Below are 18,205 nucleotides of genomic sequence, written 5' to 3'. Positions count from 1 at the left end.
TTTCCTCCATTTGGCCATTTATAATTCCCACATAGTCTACACCAAAGCAACAAAGCCCCACCCCCTTCCTAAAATTCATAGAAGTAGTAGTCACGTCCCTTGTCTATCAAAAAAAGACCCCCCCCGAAGACCTTCGCTCTTATGCTGTTAGCTGACCTCATGAACACCACTTCCTGTACAACATTCCCCCATCTGAAGTAGGCTGAAGATGGCAAAAAAGATGTCACGTGTGCAGCAGAAGAGGATTTAGAAAAGATACCAGCTACCAATGTCCCCAGTGTCTCTCCCAACCTGGCTTTTGCATTGGTGAATGCTTTGAACTTTATCATACATTCCTAAAATATTAGCCCATATTTTCCTTCCCCAATTAACTATGGCACTGCCGTCCACATGAACTGACCCTGGCCTGCTTTTTGACTAGGTCTCTGCCAACCTTTTGGACTGCTTGCACGTGAACTGACCCTGGCCTATTTTATGGACTATGATTTGCCTACTGCTTGGACTGATCTGTTGCCCTGCTACTGTAGTACGCAGGGGTTTCACATATGTGAGGGGCTACAGAATCGTTTTTCCGGGTGGAGAAAATGTTTTTGTTTCCTCCGGGTTTCGTAATCTCCGGATTAGGGTCTGGAGTCCAGAGGCTTCATAGATATTTGGGTGGGTCAAAGCCTCTACCCCTGTGCCCAGGTGTTACCCGATTGTGACCCTCAGCCTGCTGCTGACTTACTGCCATCATGCCTTTGCCTGCCGCATGAACACCTCTGCCTGCTACCTGGACTATGCAAATAATTAGCTGTAGCAAGAGGCAGTATGTTTATGCAGGGCTGGAGAGCGGTACAATAATGAGTGTCTGCAGGTAAGAGTGTACCAGGACCAATATTATGGCTGTGTTGGCTGTCTCTGCCTGGACAATTTCTATGGACAAAAGCTTTGGCTGTGCTGACAATATCCTTGTGCTGACCATAGACAATATTCCTGCCTGCTGCCTGGATAATTACTATTGCTGCTGTAGCACATCCCTGACTGCTGCCTGGACCAGCGCGCTCTTCTGTGGACTCTCCTAAAAGCACAGATAATTTTTTTACCCTTTCCGCAATAGAATTTAATTTTGGATTGTAATTCTTGGTATGTACATGCCATGTATTAGAAATATGAAGGGCCTTCAAAATAATAGGTCGCCAGGAAATTATGTAAAGTATGCTCCTAGAATGTCTGATGGTGCTACTTGGATGTTGGGCCTCTGTGTGTTGCCAAGCTGTGTAAAAGTCTCACACATGTGGTATCCCCATACTCAAGAGTAGAAAAATGTATTTTGGGGTGTCTTTTTTGATATGTGTTGGAAATACAACTTTGTGTAAAAAAAAAAAAAAAATTGTTTTCATTTTTTCCCCCCACATTTTCAAAAAACTTCTGGAAAAAAAATAACCATTTAAAAGACTCATACCACGTAGATAATACATTGGGGTGTTTGCTTTCCAAAATGGGGTCATTTGGTGGGCAATTCCATTGTCCTGGTGCTCTAGGGCCTTCAAAAGTGTAATAGGTGGTTGAAAAGTGAGATGTGCAATTTATGCTCGTAGATCGCCTGATGGTGCTACTTCAATGTTGGGCCTTTGTATGTGGCCAGTCTGTAAAAGTCAGACACATGTGCTATTCCCATACTCAGAAGGAGTAGCAGAAAGTAATTTGGGAAGTAATTTGTTGTATGCATGTGCTCTGTAAGAGAAATAACCAGTTAATATGACAATTTTGTAAAAAAATTAAAAATCTTAGTTTTGCAAAGAATTGTGGGAAAAAGATAAAACTTAAAAAAACTCATCATGCTACTTAAAACCTTGGAATGTCTCATTTCTAAAAGGGGGTAATTTGGGGGGTATTTGTACTTTTCTGACTTGTTAGTACCTCAAGAAATGAGATTCACCTGATGTACTGAAGGCCTGATCAGATGTTTTCAGTGATTGGCACCAATAGTTTGTAGACTCTAACTTTCACAAAGACCAAATAATATACACTAATTTGGGTTATTTTTACCCAATATATATAGCAGTATAAATTTTGGGCAAAATTATGAAGAAAAATTACTAATTTGCTAAATTTTATGACAGAAACAAAGAAAAATTATATTTTTCAAAAAAATGTTTTTTTTATTTATAGCACAAAAAAATAAAATACCCATTAGTGATTAAATACCACCAAAAGAAAGCTCCATTTGTGTGAAAAAAAAAAAAGGGGACGCAAATTTCATTTGGGTACAGCGTTACATGACTGAGCAAATAGGCGAAATTAAATTTCCTGTTCCTGTGAAGTCACGACCAGCTGCTTTTTGTTTCCTGTCTCCTGGTTCCCTGTAAGATCACACCAGTGCCCCAGGCTGCAAAGGGAAGAAATTTAAGAGACTCCAGGACTGGGGATTGTCACCACATATTGAATTCATCTAATTTAACCCACCAAATAATAATAAGGTCATCTATATACCTTGACACTTTGAAAAAGTCACGTGAACGGTGACGCAATGTGTCAGGGAGGAGCCAGGTGTCGTCGTCACTTCCGATCGCAGCAGAGACGGGAAGTATCCATTGTATACAGCGCTTTTTTTATCTAACTTTTATGTAAGTGTTTATGTGGAATATTAAAAGTTCAATGTTAGTCATACTACACATTGGAGCCCCTTATTCTTCTTTCCCTCACCATATGACTGGATTTTGTGTTACTGTGAAAACCGAGGGCATTTTATATTATATGGCGTGTTAAGACTGGGGGAAGTGGCTTGGTCGATGTGAGAGTATCAGTCATCACTCATACAGCGTCATATGGCCTGTAGTGGCTGTTAATAGAGGTGAGAGGCTGGGGAAAATAGGGGGCGCACCCTGGATTGCACTGAGCACAGAGGATTGGTGGGATTTTCACTGTTTGGAGGTGGACTGCACCCAGCTTTGCACGTTAATTGATCTTGGATGAACTATTATAAGAAGATTTGATTATAATACATTGCAATATTGTGGGACTTGATTTATAAAATCTTTGATGGTTCACATCATTGTAGGGTATAACTGCTTCTTAGCATGGACTGCACTTTGGAAAGTTTTTGGCACTTTAGAAGTTTGCTGCACTTTATAAGTCGTTTTGCACATTATTATGTTATATGTTTGCACATTTATCACTATCGCACTTTATTTGTATTAAGGATATATATTGCACGTTATCATATATATGTGATGATTAATAATTTTTTTCACTACTATATTTTTCACTAGTTTAATTATCTTAGAAAATGTCATTCAAAGTGTGAGTGCGCCGAAAGCTGAAAACTGGTCTGGGCAGGAAGGGGGTTTAAGTGCCCTGTATTGAGGTGGTTATAATCTGTAAAGTGGTGTTTGGTGCACTTTAACCACCTCAATACAGTGCACTTACACCCCCTTCCTGTCCAGACCAATTTTCAGCTTTCAGCGCTCTCACAGTTTTAATGACAATTACTCAGTCATGCAACACTGTACCCATATGAAACGTGTGTCCTTTTTTTCCACACAAATAGAGCTTTCTTTTAGTGGTATTTAATCACTAGTGGTTTTTTATTTTTTGCGCTATAGATTAAAAAAAACGTAAATTTTGTGAAAAAAATGCCCTTTTCTTTGTCATAAAATTTTTCTAATTAGTAATTTTTCTTCATAAAGTTTGGCCAAAATTTATACTGCTACTGCTACATATCTTTGGTAAAAATAACCCAAATTAGTGTATATTATTTGGACTTTGTGAAAGTTATAGAGTCTACAAACTATGGTGCCAATCACTGAAAATTGATCACAGGATCAGGCCTTCCGTACATCAGGTGTATCTCATTTCTTGAGACACTAACAAGTCAGGAAAATACAAATACCCCCCAAATGACCCCTTTTTAGAAAGTAGAAATTCCAAGGTATTACGTAAGAAGCATGGTGAGTGTTTTTAAGTTGTAATTTTTTCCCCACAATTCTTTGGAAAATGAAGATTTTTTTTCTTTACAAAATTGTCATATTATCAGGTTATTTCTCACACACAGCATATGCATACAACAAATTACACCCCAAAATACATTCTGCTACTCTTCCCAAGTATGGTGATACCACGTGTGAGACTTTTACACAGCCTGGCCACATACAGAGCACCAACATTGAAGTAGCACCTTCAGGCGTTCTATGAGCATAAATGACGCATCTCATTTCACGACCACTTATTACACTTTTGAAGGCCCTGGAGCCCCAAGACAATGGAATTTCCCACAAAATGACCCAATTTTCGAAAGCAAAACACCCCAATATATAATCTATGAGGCATATTATTCTTGAACGGTTCATTTTTTTTCCAGAAGTTTTTGGAAAATGTGGAAAAAAATGAAAACGCACATGGTTTGTGTAAAAAAAAAAAAAAAAGTTGTAAATTTATAAGATATTTCTAACACATAGCATACAAAAATTACACCCCAAAACACATTCTGCTACTCTTCCCGAGTATAGCGATACCACATGTGATACTTTTACACAGCCTGGCCACATAGAGTGGCCGAACATTGAAGTAGTACCTTCAGGCATTCTTGGAGTATAAATTACACATCTCATTTTATTCCTACCCATCACACTTTTAAAGGTCCAGGAGCACCAGGACAGTACTCAGATGGGCTGCGACAGGTACTCGGGTACTCTGATGGGCTGCGACAGGTACTCGGGTACTCTGATGGGCTGCGACAGGTACTCGGGTACTCTGATGGGCTGCGACAGGTACTCGGGTACTCTGATGGGCTGCGACAGGTACTCTGATGGACTGTGAGTGACAGGTACTATGATGGGTGGTGACAGGTCCTCTTTATTGGGGGGGGGGGGGGGGGCAATCAGTGTGGGTTGGTAACATCTCGTTACCGCAGTTTGTTTGCATTTAGTGATCGGCTGTGAAACAATCACGGCCGATCACGGGGGTAAACAGCTGGCCAATGGCGGTTTACCAGCGTTTGTGATTAGCAGCGTTCCCGGGAGCACGCCGCCACTGATGTGCACACGCAGCGAGTTCGCGCCCGAGCCGTGCACAGTGGGGGTGTAACCATCTGTGATCGGCCGTGACTTCCTCACAGCCGATCGCGTGGTAAACAGCCATACCCAATGGCTGTTCACCCCCCTCTATGGCGAGCGGTGTCTCCGTGACACTCCGCCACCGAAGGAACAGGGATGCGCGCACGATCGCACGCATTCCCTGTTTAAACGAGAGGCCGCCATATGATGCCCTCCTGCCCCAAGAGCCGTGCTGCCTGGCTGTCATTTGACAGCCGGCGGTCGGCAAGCAGTTAACCAGTTACGGACAACCCGCCGCATTTTTACGGCAGCTGTTTGAAGGAGGATATCATTGTTATGGCAGCAGCTAGCTACCATAACCCCCGGTATCCTCCTTTTCAGCGGGCGGTCCACTATAAAAGTGGTCTCTGCAGCAGATTTGCAACAAGATCACTTCTAATCGGTGGCAGAGAGGGGGCCCCCTCCCGCCGAAACCTGGTGCCCTCCGCCGCTTACCGGAGCAGTCGGCAGCGGCGGAGGTGATCGCGTCCCCTTGCTGGCTTAGTATGGAGATGAGTGAGGGTAAGATGGCCCCCACCTATCTCCATACAATTGCTGGGCGGAAGCGACATCAAAACGTCACTTCCGCCCACAGCTCTTAACCACTTGCTTACTAGGCACTTAAACCCCCCTCCTGCCCAGATCAATTTTCAGCTTTCAGCGTTGACGTACTTTGACAAGTGCGGCCATACAACACCGTACCCAAATAAAAAATCATTTTTTTTCCCACAAATAGAGCTTTCTTTTGGTGGTATTTAATCACTGCTGAGATTTTTATTTTTTGCTAAACAAAAAACTAAAAACAAAAACAAATCATGTTTCATAGTTTGTTATACAATTTTTCAAACAGGTAATTTTTCTCCTTCATTGATATGCGCCGATGAGGCGGCACTGGTTTGCACTGATAGGCGCACATAAGGTGGTACTGATGGGCACAGATAAGGTGGCACAGATGGGTGGCATAGATGGGCACTGGTAGGTGACACTGATGTGCAGCACTGATAGGTGGCACTGTGGGCACTGATGGGTGGGTCTTTTTGACCCCAGATCTCATATTTAAGAGATCCTGTCATGCTTTTGTCTATTACAAGGGATGTTTACATTCATTGTAATAAGAATAAAAGTGACTTAAAAAAAAAAACAGTAAAAAAAAAAAGAAAAAAAAAAATCCTTATTTTACAACGTGCCCCGTCCCAAGTGACTTTTTTTTTTTTTTTTTAAACTGTAAAAATAAAAAAAGGTAAAATACGGATTTTTTTTTTTTTTTTTTTTTTTTAACGCGCCCTGTCCCAACGAGCATGCTTGCAGAAGCGAACGCATACGCGAGTAGCATCAGCATATGAAAATGGTGTTCAAACCACACATGTGAGGTATCACCGCAATCAGTAGAGCGAGCGCAATGAGGTTTCATATCAAACTTTCATCAATATCGGGAAATGGAGGCCATTTATCAAAAACACTGGCACATACTATCTATGGATAGGGACCTAGACCCAGCTCTCCCCCCTCTAAACCTAGGTTAAAGGGGAGGGCCACCCTGAAAAACAAAAAAATGTTAAAAATTACAAAAAATCTAAAAAAAAAATAATGAAAAAAAATTTTTTTTTTTTTAATTACCAGAAATGCCTGTTGCTAGGCACTTTATCCTAATCTTCCTCTTCCTCCTCCGCGGAGATCTTCTGTCTTCTCTCTTCGTCGCGGCGTCTTCTGGGTAATGAGTCGCGCTGTGTTCTGGGAACTGTGTGTTCCAGAACACAGCGCGTCCCATTCAGAAAACGGTGCGGGACTCGCGCATGCGCAGTAGCTGCGGGACTCGCGCATGCGCAGTAGGAAACTGGCAGTGAAGCCGTAAGGCTCCGCTGCCTGTTTCCCTTACAAGGGATGGCGGCGCCGGGACCCGAGAGCCGAGGGACGGGTCGGCCTCGGGCGGCCGACATCGCGGGCGCCCTGGACAGGCGAGTGTGTTTATTAAGTCAGCAGTTGCAGTGTTTGCAGCTGCTGACTTTTTTTTTTTTTTATAACCGGCCCTCCGCTTTAATTTACAGAAAGGATAGGGTGGTTAAGGCTGGATTCACACCTATGCATTTTTAGTGCTTTTTTCATTTTTCAGATTTGCACTACAGAATGTGTTCCATAGGAAACCATTTTAAATGTACTGTCGTGCAAATCAGCAAAATGCAAAAAGCACTAAAAATGCATAGGTGTGAAATCCAGCCTAAGAAGATACTAGACCCACCTGGACAACAAACAATATTTTAATAAAAAAGGATTTTATCCATGCAAGAAGTGTTTATGCTGTAGGACTGTGAAAACTATTAAGAGCAGTTGCACATCGTTTAATGCTCATATCATTGATGAATTTATCACCTGTAATACCACACATGCTGTATACCTACTATGGTGTCCATGAGGCTTGTATTATGTTGGCCGCACTAAACAGTTACTGAGGATATGCATCTCAGAATATATGACCAATAATAGAAATTATTTCACTAAACAGTGTTTCTGTGCATTTAAAAAAAGTTCATGATAGAGACCCGTCAATGCTGCAGTTTTGCAGTATTGATAGGGTCTATAATTGGAGGGGATCCAATATAGTAAGAAATTTATCAAAACACGAAACCAAATGGATTATTTTATTAAATACACTCGCACCGAATGGATTAAACATCAAGTTACATTTAAATTGCTTTATTAGTGATGTTTAAGTTTCTCTGCCATAAACCCATGATTTTAGTTTTTAGTGTTATTTTTAATTTAAAAATAGATATATATTTGTAATTGTCATTATGTGCATTTACTATTGCTGTTTTAAAGAGGAAGTAAACCCTAATGGGTTTACTTCCTCTTTGATTCCCTGCAAAGGTAAAGCATAATGGACTACTATGCATCGCATAGTAGTCCATTATGTGTCACTTACCTGACACAGGAACCAGCGAAGTCACCGCTGTCCCCTGTAGTTCCGAGCGTCCATCTTCTTGGTGGGTCTCACTGCTCCGGCGCTGTGATTCGCCGGAGTAGCGATGACGTCACTCCCGCGCATGCGCACGGGAGCCGACACTCGCAGCATATCGCCGCGATCTGCGGCTTACCCAGTGCGCTTGCGTGCCGCTGTCGCCGTAGACAGCGGTGGCTGTCTTCAGGTAAATATCTCCTAAACCGTATAGGTTCAGGAGATATTTCTTGGACCTACAGGTAAGCTTTAATCTAGGCTTACCTGTAGGTCAACGTGGTTTGTAGGGGTTTACAACCACATTAAGATGTATTATATGATTGCAAATTATATTTATATACATTTTGCAGGATATTTGAGGGGTGACAACAATTTAGTTTGATTTAACTCTAGCGTTGTTGTCAAGCTAAGCCGTTGCTTGGAGTCAATAGCTCTGAGTGGTTGTGAGATGGGCGTGCAGGTGATAATCTTTTGCATGTCTCTGAGATATAAGGAACGTTGCCGCGCTGTACAGCCAATTCCAGGACGAAGTCCAGATGAAGAAACGCATTGAGCCTGGCTGTGCGGCAAGTATTAAGAACATTTCATTACAACAAGAGAGGTCCAGGCTGAATTGGCAGGTGCAGCGGCAGTGTGGTGAAATATCGCTGGCTTGACAAGTCACCCTCAATCCTTGTAGAGCTCTGGTTGACATTCAAGCTGATTTTACACACACACATATATATATTTCTTGTAAGTGCAAAGTATGAAGGTTGCATTTGAATAAACATTGGTGTGTGACATTATCACACTACTGGAGCCTTTTCTTTGTTATCTTCTTTGTGGTAATGTAATACTGCCGAACACGAGAGTGTAAGGCAATATTTTTTGTGAGTTTAATACTGACGGTGAGAGGGCTACAAGACACATGGTGTAGCGTGAAGACTATCACCCTTTGGATGTCACTTTTATGGACATTCTCTAGCACTTGCATCGTACCGACTGAATTTCTATTTCACCCTTTGTACTTTTTTTAAGCGCTGCTGATCACCTTTATTATATATTATGTGCGTTTATGAGGTGCTCATTTTATATGTTGGACTTTATTACAAGTAGCTGCTGTTTTTATTAATTTTGAGGGTGTTTATCCAGAGCACAACGGTGAACAAGTGATTGTTATATCATTGGCTCTTATTTTTTTTATAATATTACAACAGTGATTTTCTTGATTTGTCAAAAGTTAAGGGAATTTGTGTTTTAGGTGAAACGTAGTCACAAAGTACAATAATAAATCTGTCACAAGTGTTAGTAAAACTGCTGCAGTCAATTGTTATAAACACACAAATCCTTTGTTATATGTGAGGAACAAAAGATATTTACTACAGAAGCAAGAAATGTTTACCATGCTTGACAATTCCTGTCTTTTAATTTGGTATTACACTTTGATATTTATAAAAAAATATTGGGTTGGGGGGGGTTCCCCTTTTTTTTCTCTCTTCGTGTGGGGGGGGGGGGGTATTAGGAGGGGAAAGAAATTCATTTCAAACATGGGAAATAGTGGAAGATAGTGGTCGAAACTTGTCTTGACCTGGGGAGAGTGTCATCCTCGGGTCAGATATTCAAAACAATAGGGGGGGGTGGAACATGGAGAGTAGGGGTGCAACGGATCAAAAAACTCACGGATCGGACCATTTTTCGGATGAACAAATAATTGAATTTGCAAAAACCTGTGAAAATTCCACCGCCATATAGTCCCCACTGTAATATCCACAATCTCCCCCACTGTAATATTGGCAGAGCATGGCTGGGTACTGGCAGAGCATGGCTGGGTACTGGCAGAGCATGGCTGGGTACTGGCAGAGCATGGCTGGGTACTGGCAGGGTATTGCAGAGTAGGCTGTCAAAGAGCAGCGCTGTGGGCACTACAGTTCCAGCCCACAGTGCTGCATCCATCCAATCTCTCCCCCTCCATTGTACAGGTTAGTACAGAGAGGGGAGAGGGGAACCGGCATCATGACATGACACCGGTTTGTTTACAAGCGAACGTTCCATCACTTGACGGAGCGATCACATTGTAAACGGCCTGGGTGTAGCGCTCCGCGGATCGCGGCATGTGCTGATCCGAGCGGGGTGACCCGTTCGGATCACGGATCGGTGCCGATCCATTGCACCCCTAATGGAGAGGTATTATCACCCAGTTCCTACCCTCTTAATTTTTCTTCTATTTCAAATCTATCAACTTGGATATACTTAGTAAATAGACTAGATATAAGTTAATGGAAGCATAAATATAAAGAGAATAGAATATTTTGACTCGTATGTGCCTACATATAGAAATGTATACTTTGTTAAGCAATGGAAAGAGTGTTCATTTAAGCTTTCGTTTGTCCTTGTTTGAAACGACTAAAAGAAAAAAGAAAAATTGAATTTCTTTTTAATTAAATCTCATTGTGCTGAAAAATACGGAAAGTATTTTTGACTTACCTGCAAAATCCTTTTTTTGAGGTACAGATCAGGACATAGGTTCCTTTAACGTGGTAAACTTCAGACATGGAATATGAACAAAGCATATCCCTATGTGTACTTTTCTCAATTAAGTGTAACAAAACCCCTTTCAGACTGGGGCACTTCTCAGCCGTTTTTGCGCCAAAAATATTGCCTTGTAAAAGCACCTGAAAAGCACCTTTCAAGCCACACCAGTGTGAAAGCCCGAGTACTTTCACACTGGGGTGGTGCACTTGCAGGACAGGAAAAAAAGTCCTGCAAGAAGCATCTTTCGGGTGGTGGGGGAACAGTGTATACACCACTCCTTCACCCTGCCATTGAAATCAATGGTAATTGCTGTCGAAGCGCCTGCAAATTGCTTCAGCAAAGGGGGCGCTTTTAACCCTTTATTCAGCCGCTAGCGGGGGTTAAAAGCTCCCTGCTAACAGCCCGAAAAGAACCTCTATAACAGCAGTAAAGTGGCGCTAAGACTAGCAATGATTTACCGCAAACCGCTCCCCCTCCCAAGTGTGAAAGTAGCCTAAGTGTAGTTTCTGTCTGCAGCTGCGTTCCTCTGCCATCAGCATGAATCACTTCTGACAATTTTTCAAGGCACCAAGATAAAAAAAAAATAAGTGACAGGGCACGGACATCTATCTGATTGACAGCTTTGGCTCTGCTCCTGTGAGAAAGGGGGGAGTCCCTTCTTTTCCTCCTATCTGCTTGGGAGCTCTCCCCATCGAGTGTGATTTTAGCTCTCTGTCCCTTACTTCTGCACTTTGAATGGATATAGAGAAGAAATGACTGCAGATAGACAGGTACAAATTATGTAGGAGGCTTTGTTTCTTAATCATAGGGTACAGGCCCCCGACTCCTTTAAAGCTGACCAAAAACTAGTAGAATTTATTTCAAAACCATGTTTCAAGAATGTTTGTTCTAGTGGGGTCAAATTGACATTCATTTTTGACTTTTCAGAAGTTCAAAAATTCAATTGAACAAATTTCTAACAGTGAATGTGGTTTTTGTTTTGTAAAAGTATTTTCGCTCCAAAATCGTAATCCAAAATGTTAAAAAGCAACCTTTTTTGAAGTACTTTTAAACAAAATTTACAAAGTCATCAAATGTAAATGAGATTATTTTTTTTTACAAATGTTAAATTCGATAATCTACTTGTGTATGGCCAGCAATAGAATTCGGGGAAAGAAAAACGGCTAACAATGGCAACAAGCCCCTAGAAGAGACTCAACGAGCAATTCGAGGCACCTTAAGACTGAAGCTGAGGCCTTAACATCCACTGGTAAAACTTGATAAAACGTGTTCAGAGGGCCATATGGAAGTCTTGCTAATTTGAGCAACAGATGCTGAAAAACCCACTAACTGCAAGAGTCGAGTGAGCCTTAACAGGAAAAGCTGCCCCATCTTTCAAGGCATAGGCCTTTGTGATAACCTGTGTAGTTCACCAACAAATGGTGGAAAAATAAGCCAGAAAGCCTTTGCAATGGCCCACAGGCAGTGCAAACAGAAAATCCAAAGTACAGATAGAAAAGGTAAACTTGCTGTGTGCGTACCACTAACAATGTAGTAACAACTCTATTGGGTACATAGGAGGAGAGTACAGAGATGGTAAAAACGTTGTGATTAAAGTGGAAGAAGGAGATGGCCCTAGAGATGAAGGAACAAAATACCTGGCTTATATGAACAAGGAAAAGTTATTTACCGTACATAAAAAGTTACTTACAGGACAGTTCTGAAACCTAGTCTTGCTGGTATAATAGCCACAAGGAAAAGGAAAAAAAAAAAAAAGGGGGGGGGAGGGGGGGGGGGGTGGGCTCGAGGAGAGGCTTCTGTAAAGCTGACAGAACCAAATTGAGATGCCAAGACTAGACAGTTGAACATACAGTGGAAGTGATGTAAGCCACCCCTTGAACAAAGGTCTTCAGCAGGAAGTCAGTGCCCAGCAGTCTCTGAAAGAATGGTCAATGTCAAGACTTGACCCTTCCAGGTCCTCAAGGCCAAATGCTACTCCAGCCCAAGAGGCCATAATATAAAGTTGCGATAAGGAACAAAACTAGTCTGTACCCCTGGGACATCAAGTTCTGGACATATAGATCAGAAATGCCCTGAATACTGGTGGCTAAAAAGGCCTGTAGACATCCCCAACTTGAACAGGAAATAGCTGTATCCAACACAGGCACATTCTACTTTATGTGGTAGGCCTCCTCTAATGGGTACTGCTGTGTAAACCTCCTAAAAGTTTATATAATTTGTCTAGTTTTTGCCAGTTCTCCTACAGCAGAACATTATGCGCAAGTGGGTGAATCAGATAGGACCTGTTCGGTATCTTAGTTTTGGGAAGGGTTTCTATACTTGAGATTTTAGCCCCTGTAGGTACCAATGGTTTCAACGCTAGGCAGGAGTGGACCTATTTCACCAAAACCTTAAATTGTTTTCTTTAGTTTGAGAGAGATTGAGAGCGAATGGCCCGGTAAAGGGGCAAGGCCCTGCATTTACTATATCAACAGTCATCTTCCCAGGGGAAAAGTTGCTGGAGTGGGAGGAGTTATATTGGCTTTCCTAACAGCTTTGTTTAGCAGTGTCCTCACCTTAAGATGGTAGTATATAGCACATTGTCAAAATCTAAAGGAGTCTGTGTACTGTACAGTCAGGAAATATAAAAATTCTCACGCGAACATGAAAACACAATGTGAAGAATCAAATAAGCTTTTTTTTAATAAAAAAAAAAAACTATAAAAGAGAACATTGATTACTCACTGTCTTCTCCTGGGCAGGGCATGCCTGGCTTTTCAGGGATGCTAGGAAACACTGCAATACAAAAACAAATAATCAGACCAAAAGTATATTCTCTTGTATGCTACAACTACATTTTCCTAAATGAAGAATAGCACTCATTTTACATTGGCTTGAGAATTAAAAGGTTGGCGGCTCTTAATAAAATATTCTGTTTAGTTGTACAGTATATGTAATTTGGAGCATCAAATCGCCCAGTCGCATCTAATACCCCGTGGAAGCTTCCAAGATTTACTCGCCATTGTCCTTGGCACTGTTCCTGCGCACCCAGGAGTATCGGATGCTGTTAACCAACTTAGGGTGTTCTAACTATTTTGTTGTATTCTGTGTCATTTAAAATACAAACTATATAACAATTTTAAAATGAAGAGAGGTATGCCTTTGAAATTTTCATGGCATGTGAGCAGACCTGAGAACTCAGATGCATGCATCTCACCACTCCCAAGCAATAAAAGAAACTTTGGCTTAACCACTTGCCGACTGGCTCACACCGATATACGTCGGCAAAGCGGCACAGGTGCGCAGAACAACATACCCGTACACCGCTGCGTCATCTGTGGCTAGCCAATGTCCGCGCCAGTGGCCCGTGATTGTGGCACAGAGAGGCAAAATGGGGAGATTCCCTGTTCTGCCTAGCAACATGACAGGGATCTACTGCTCACAGTGATCTGTCATGTTCTAGTGAGCCCACCCCCCCCCCCCCCCACAGTTAGAACACACTGAGAGAACACGGTCAACCCCTTCATTGCCTCCTAGTGTTTAATCCCTTCCCTGCCAGTGACATTTACACAGTAGTCAGTGCATTTTTATAGCACTGATCGTTGTATAAATGTCAATGGTCCCAAAATAGTGTCAAAAGCGTCCAATCTGTCCACCGCAATGTCGCAGTCATGATAAAAAAAAAAATGCAGATTGCCGCCATTACTAATAAAAAAATGAATAATAAAAATGTGCATATTGGCCTAAACTGAGGAAGAAATTTGTTTTTTGAAATATTTATTATAGCAAAAAGTTAAAAATATAGTTTTTTTGCTTTTTTTGTTTATAGTGCAAAAAAGGTGATCAAATACCACCAAAAGAAAGCTCTATTTGTGGGAAAAAAATTATCAGTTAAAGCAATGCAGTGCTGTATCGCAAAAAAGAGCTTGGTCAGGAAGGGGGTAAATGCTTCCAGGGCTGAAGTGGTTACCGTATATACTCGAGTATAAGCCGAGATTTTCAGCCTCTTTTTTGAGGCTGAAAGTGCCCCCCTCGGCTTATACTCGAGTCATCGCTGTCTGCCCGCTCGATCAGCGTGTCGAGCAGACAGACAGCGGCCATTCTATAGTTCAAAAGCCGCGCCTCCGGCTCCGCCTTCGCCTGTGATAGGCGGAACACTGAATTTCCCAGCAGCCTGTGTTCCGCCTATCACGGACATCGTATCATCCTCGTACTACGGACGAGGATGATACGATGTCCGTGATAGGCGGAACACAGGCTGCTGGGAAATTCAGTGTTCCGCCTATCACAGGCGAAGGCGGAGGCGCGGCTTTTGAATTTTACAATGGCCGCCGAGGCGCCGACGAAGAGGGCACGGGACGGAGGCAAGGCAAGGCACGGCACGGCACGGGACGGGACGGAGGCAAGGCACGACACGGGACGGAGGCAAGGCACGGGACGGAGGCAAGGAGGCAAGGCACGGGACGGAGGCTCGGGACAAAGGCTCGGGACACAGGTAGGCTGGACACACACACACACACACACACACACACGGATGGATACACACACACACAGGGATGGATGGATGGATGGAGACACACACACACAGGGATGGATGGATGGATGGAGACACACACACACAGGGATGGATGGATGGAGACACACACACACAGGGATGGATGGATGGATGGATGGACACACACACACACAGGGATGGATGGATGGATGGACACACACACACACAGGGATGGATGGACGGACACACAGGGATGGACGGACACACAGGGATGGACGGACACACAGGGATGGACGGACACACACACAGGGATGGACAGGCATGTCTCACCCTCGGCTTATACACGAGTCAATAAGTTTGCCAGTTTTTTTGGGGGTAAATTGGGGGCCTCGGCTTATATTCGGGTCGGCCTATACTCGAGTATATACGGTAAACATTCTAGTAAATACTAAACACTAAAAAGTTCTGCAAAGACTGACCCTTTGGAAGCAGAAGTGGGCTGCAGTCTGTATCAGCTTCTAGTGTTTTACATCCACCACTGCAAGAAAATGTTCTTTCTAGTGACACCTACCAAGTAAAAGAAAGGCAACCGTTGCACTTTATTGCTCCTTCTTGCAATGCAAATCTATGGGTCTGCCAACCCACTGAGAGCAATGCACTGCCTATGCAAATTACATCTCATTTCAACAGCTGTTTAGCAGACAGGTTTGTGTGGTTGTACCTAATGCACAACTGGCAAGTTGAACAAAAAATTAATAAGAGGCAATTCCCCCATTCTATCTGGAAGGGAGAATTCTTCCCACTGTGGCATTGTATTCAGACAGCAAGGCAATGTCCCCACTGTCAGAATACCACGATCAGTGTTGCCGGCTTTAGCCGGAAGCCCTGATCATTTGGCAAAAATCAAACAGGCTGGCTGTGTACACCAGTCTGCCCATACACAGACCAGCCAAATTTTGATCCATGTTTTACCAGCTTTAGTTTCTTGACAAGCCGCACTATATTACACCCAAGTCCAGGCCATCTCATGTGATTCAAGTACAACCACTATACTTCATGTAAGTGCCTGGCTCATAGATGGCTTTATATGCATGAGGAGAGTACAAGTAAATAAAGTGATTAAAAGATGAGCACTACAAATGTTTAGCCAGCAAATATTTATTTGCCACACTAAAGTTGCAATAGCCATTGTGTTGGCCTGCGCCCCCCCCCCCCCCCCACACCTTTATCAGGGGTTGAAGTGGCAGAAAAGGCTAAATTCAACACTGGACTACATGAGCTGCTCAAAAGAAAGGAAGGGCCTGCTCAGGTTGCTGAACAAGCAGTCAAAGATAGTACAAGATATGACATTGAGGGGAGCAGGCCCCTGAAAGCGGTTGGGACATGGGTGTATAAGCAGTGCATGTGCAGCTAAGGTCTCCGGTTTCTTTATTTCAGTTTTTCCTCAACATCCAATGTGAAAAAGTACAACATGGAATAGGAGTGAAAGAGGGATGGAAGCATGGTTTAGTGCCAATGTGTGTTGTGGAACAGGTTTTCATTGAGGATATCTCTGTACTTTGCGCTATTAAGCTTTCCATCAACCCTGACCAGTCTCTCAGTCCCTGCTGCTGAAAAACACCACAGCATGATGCTGCCACCACCCTGGTTTCCTGCAGACATAATGTTTAGCACTGAGGCCAAACAGTTAAACCTTGGTTTCATCAAACCAGAGAATCTTGTTCCTCAGAGTCCTTCAGGTGCTTTTTTGCAAGCTCCAAGCCGGCTTTTATGTTTTACTGAAGAGAGGCTTCCGTCTACCCACTCAACCAATCTTCAAACAGGATCACTAGAGCTTAGTCAGAGTGACACTTGGGTTCTTGGTATCCCTCTTAATCTTCTCCCCCGACCGGACAGTTTGTCCGGGTGACCAGCTCTTGAAAGAGTCCTGATTGTGCAAAACTTCTTCCATTTGAGAATTATGGAGGTGCTCTTGGGAACCTTCAGTGCAGCAGAAATTCTTTGTAGCCTTTCCAGATCTGTGCCTTGCAATATCCCTGTCTCTGAGTTGCGCAGGCAGTTCCTTTGACCGCATGGCTTTTGCTCTACAACAGTATGCATTTTCAGCTGAGTCCTTTTCAGGTGTGTGCCTTTCCAGATCATGTGCAATCAATTTAATTTACAACAGGTAGACTCCAATCAAGGTGTAGAAACATCACAGCAATGATCAAGAGAAATAGTTAGCACCGGAGCTAAATTTCAAGTGTTGCTGAAAGGTGTCTGCATACGTATGCAAATGTAATGTTTTTGTTTTTTTTCCTTTTTCATGCATTTGCAAACATATCTAAAATTCAGTTTTCACTTTGACATTATGGGGTACTGAGTGTAGAATCATGAGAAAAAAACTGAATTTAAACAACTGAAGTATCATGCTGCAACATAACAAAATTGAAAAAAGGTGTGTGTGTGTGTGTGTGTGTGTGTGTGTGTGTGTGTGTGTGTGTGTGTGTCGCCGATGCTGCTAAGCCCCCCCCCCCCCGAGTTGCCTACGGCTCCTCCCACTTTTTTTTAAAAGTAAGGGTTTTCCCGTGCGAGCGGTGGACTACCTGTCCTCTCGGACCTACCAAGAGACAAAATGGCACGGGGGGGGTACAAGCAAGAAAAAGACTGAGCGCTTCCTCCCAAAAGGGAGAGACTGTCAGCACACAGGGGGGTGATAAGTGGGGAGAAAACCCCCCCTCAAGCTTACCGGAGGTCCTGCTGTCTGGCTGTAGGAGGAAGCATTTTGGCTCTCTTGCACAGCACTGTTTCCAGCATGAGGCGGTGAGAGCTCAATACAGCCCCCAGTGAGATGAAGTACTGAACCTTTTGACAGAAGGTCCTCTCGCATCGGCAGCCACCACAAAACATCCACCACCATTTGTACTCTGTCGCATACCAAGGACATCAAGGCTAATCTGGGGCAATCAGAATTCCCTCGGCCTCCACTCTGCGTAGCAGACGTAGTAGAAGTCTGAGTTGGGGGGGGGGGGGGGGGCATAAATCAGCCGATAATGCCCCCATGGAGCCACCAACACATCTGCCGTGTCCGCCCAGGGATCTTTTGACCTGGCCACAAACCTCTGTACCTTCCGATTAAGTCGAGAGGCCAAGAGACCTACATCTGGTGTTCCCCACCTTAGGCAAAGGAGCCAAAATACATCTGGATGCATC

General features: G+C 43.2%; 1 protein-coding gene across 2 annotated transcripts in view; it reads right to left on the bottom strand.

Annotated features, from left to right (window-relative positions):
* Window positions 1–18,205, bottom strand: part of PRKCZ (protein kinase C zeta) — a 614,201-nt gene that overhangs the window by 408,988 nt on the left and 187,008 nt on the right. For both annotated transcript variants that reach the window (XM_077457658.1, XM_077457659.1), the window contains exon 5: window positions 13,264–13,314. In XM_077457658.1, coding sequence (XP_077313784.1) covers window positions 13,264–13,314 — 51 coding nt within the window. The remainder of the gene's footprint in view (window positions 1–13,263; window positions 13,315–18,205) is intronic.

This window comes from Lithobates pipiens, unplaced genomic scaffold, assembly GCF_037356315.1.
Source record: "Lithobates pipiens isolate NorthernLeopardFrog02 unplaced genomic scaffold, aLitPip1_a1.2 Scaffold_27, whole genome shotgun sequence".
In the NCBI taxonomy this organism is placed as follows: domain Eukaryota; kingdom Metazoa; phylum Chordata; class Amphibia; order Anura; family Ranidae; genus Lithobates; species Lithobates pipiens.
Note: the sequence above shows the minus strand (reverse complement) of the source record. Positions and strands in the feature narration are given on the sequence as shown.